The sequence below is a fragment of the Mastomys coucha genome, unplaced genomic scaffold (genome assembly GCF_008632895.1).
Source record: "Mastomys coucha isolate ucsf_1 unplaced genomic scaffold, UCSF_Mcou_1 pScaffold15, whole genome shotgun sequence".
Classification (NCBI taxonomy): Eukaryota; Metazoa; Chordata; class Mammalia; order Rodentia; family Muridae; genus Mastomys; species Mastomys coucha.
This window is the reverse complement of record NW_022196897.1, coordinates 72707827-72710988: the sequence shown is the minus strand read 5'-3', so window position 1 is coordinate 72710988 and position 3162 is coordinate 72707827. Positions and strand designations below refer to the sequence as shown.

Here is a 3162-nt window from a genome sequence, read left to right as displayed (position 1 = left end):
TACTATAAATGTTATAGTCTAAAATATTAAAGAACAAAATACAGCAGATAAAAATTTACACATTAAAGCTCTTAATATCCATTCAGATGTTTAATCTGATCTTATAATACATTTTGCTATTTTAGAATTTAATTAGTTACTTTGTAATGTACATGTATAATAAATAATTAGCTTAATGTATGGGCTGTATTATGTCAGTGGCTGGTGCCCTCAGAAGCAAAATGAGGACATGAGAAATACTGCATCATGAGTTAAGTAAGTAAGCATCGTAAGGATGCTGTGAGTGAAAGCTGGATCCTCTGGAAGAGCAGGAGTTAATCTTCATGGCTGAACTCAACCCACTGTTCTGTTTCCTTACTAAGACAGTGTCCAATATTAACTCATTTGATCTAGGTAATAAGACTTCCTAGAATAAAGTCTTCATGGTGTTCTCCTTTTAATGATCAGTGCTCTGCTTTTAACGATTGTTTCTACTAATGATAGTCATGTAATTTGAGGTTTGCAATTTTACAACATTAACTTAAATATTTCATCATATTGTTAAAAATAATTCATAAAACCCCTCTATAATATTAAAAATGGCTTCAAAGTATTAACTCTAAATATTTTAAACTATACAAGAATAATTATATATGAAAATAAAAATGTCATAATTGTATATGGAAAATAAAATTTCATAATATTGATTCTACATTAAAAAGTAATTTTCAATTTCTAACTTTGTTTGCTTTTGACAAAAATAATGCAATTATGCCCTAGATTAGTAGGACATTATTAATATAAAACAAAACTGAAAACTCCTATTCTATCTCTGTCTCTCTTAAATTCTCGTTAAACAAATTTTTAAGTAAAGATATTTTCAATAGCAAATAACATAATTGGTAAGTTCAGACTTAACTTATTTATATTTGTTTTGCATATGGTAAATTCTCCCAGGTAATAATGCAGAACAGCTATTGGGTATGCTGATATATCAGCCCAAAACAGAGTTTGCTGTAAGCTTAGATGGAGAAACGCAACCTCACAGTGGTGACTGAATTTATCCTGATGGGCATCACTGACCGGCCTGAGCTTCAGGCTCCACTGTTCGGATTGTTTCTCATCATCTATCTCATCTCACTCATGGGTAACATGGGCATGGTCATCCTTACCATGGTGGACTCCAGACTGCAAACACCCATGTACTTCTTTCTCAGACATCTGGCTATCACTGATCTTGGTTATTCTACAGCTGTGGGACCCAAAATGCTGGTAAATTTTGTTGTCAATCAGAATACAATCAGTAATCATCTTTGTGCAATACAGTTAACTTTCTTTCTTGTGTTCATCATTTGTGAACTCTTTATTCTGTCTGCAATGTCCTATGACCGCTATGTGGCCATCTGTAAGCCTCTACTCTATACAGTCATCATGTCTCATAGGGTATGCTGGGTCCTAGTCGCAGTTCCTTATTTCTATAGTGTCATTATTTCACTTCTGATAACTATAAAAATTTTTGCTTTACCTTTTTGTGATTACAAGATCATTAGTCATTTCTGTGACAGTCTCCCTTTAATATCATTGCTCTGTTCTAATACACATGATATTGAAATTATAATATTGATTTCAGCAGGGTTTAATTTGGTTTCCTCTCTCATGGTACTCCTCTTTTCTTATCTACTCATTCTTATAGCCATTTTTAGGATGAATTCAGCTGAAGGCAGGCAGAAAGCTTTGTCTACTTGTGGGTCCCACCTGACAGTGGTCATTGTCTTCTATGGGACGTTGATATTTATGTATGTGCAGCCCAAATCAAGTCACTCCTTTGACACTGATAAGGTGGCTTCCATCTTTTATACTCTGATTATACCCATGTTGAATCCCTTGATCCATAGTCTAAGGAACAAGGATGTAAAATATGCCCTAGAAAGATTGTGGAAAGTGTTAGGCAATATTTTTTCTTAATGTAATACACAAATGAACCTTGCAAATTATATTATGAGAATTTTGTTTCCTATGTGTGTATCTAGTTTAATATAAAGCAAAGGAAATCCAACATGTATCTAGTTTAATATAAAGCAAAAAAAAATCCAACATGTATTCATCTATTGTCTTAAAATTTGCACCCACTGTTAATTGTTCTAAATAAATAAATGAAACATAAAAATGTGTTTTCACTCAAGTTTGTTAAGTTTTCAAAGAAATTTCATGTTTGATAAAGGAATGATCAAATATAAGGAATAGTTTAATGTTCACTAGTCATCAGATAAATAAAAACTAAAATGAAAATAAGATGCTATCTCTATACATGTCATTTTTTATTTTATTTTTTAATCTTATGTTATCATTGAAATGGGCACTTGATGACCTGTAATTCTCTACACAGACCAGAGTGGTCTTGAAATCATGGAGGTCCAAGTGCCTCTGTCTAGCCAATGCTAAAATTAATGATATTTACCACCATGCCTGGGTCCTATTACCATTTTTTACAGTAGTGAAGAATCATTGTTTCTCCTCTAAGATTCATAATCTCACTAGTCACAAGCAATGAACTATGATTGCAGTGCCAGGCATAAATTCTGTCTGAGTGGGCCCTCAGTCCAATGAGAGTGTTGTTATTGCCAAAATATAAATGTCACTATTTCACCGTAAGTGGGAAACTGTGTCAGCATGAATTAGTCCTAAAGGAAATGGGGAAATAGTTCCATTTTATGGGTGGACTTTGGATGGGAGATGCTTAATTTTTGGGTGTTCAGGAGTAGAAAGAGAGTGAAAGCAAGGCAAGAGAGCTAAAATTAACAGGTGGTATCTAGTGAGATGGAAACTTCCCAAAGTACTTGAAGGCAATCTCAATGCAGTTTCCAAATATGGGAGAATCAGAGTCCCAACAGGTTATCTCTTGTTACCAAATGAAACTTCCAGTATTAGGACTAGGTTACATCCAATTGTGTTGTTGGCTAAAGGGGCCATAAAAATTCACACTTAACCCATCATGTCAACAAAACAATAGGCTGCTCATAAACTAACACTAAGGTATTATTGCTGAAGACAAAATTCACAAAGCTCATTGAAAACAAAAAGATCAAACTGGTGACTCTATAGAACATTCCTTCCTATGTTCTGGTGTCTTTAACATATAACATAGAAAGATACTCTTTCTTTTTTTTTTTTTTGTTTTTCGAG

The 3162-nt window shown here is 33.4% G+C and overlaps 1 protein-coding gene across 1 annotated transcript; it reads left to right on the top strand.

Moving 5' to 3' along the window:
* The first annotated feature begins 1005 nt into the window (after positions 1 to 1005).
* Positions 1006 to 1944, top strand: LOC116090428 (olfactory receptor 8K3-like). The gene has a single exon (XM_031370891.1). It carries the CDS (start codon positions 1006 to 1008, stop codon positions 1942 to 1944), a length of 939 nt encoding a protein of 312 aa, XP_031226751.1.
* The last annotated feature ends 1218 nt before the right edge of the window (positions 1945 to 3162 follow it).

Bases quoted from the DNA above. Each gene is read 5' to 3' on its own strand.
- LOC116090428 (XM_031370891.1), top strand. From the start codon at position 1,006: ATGGAGAAACGCAACCTCACAGTGGTGACTGAATTTATCCTGATGGGC.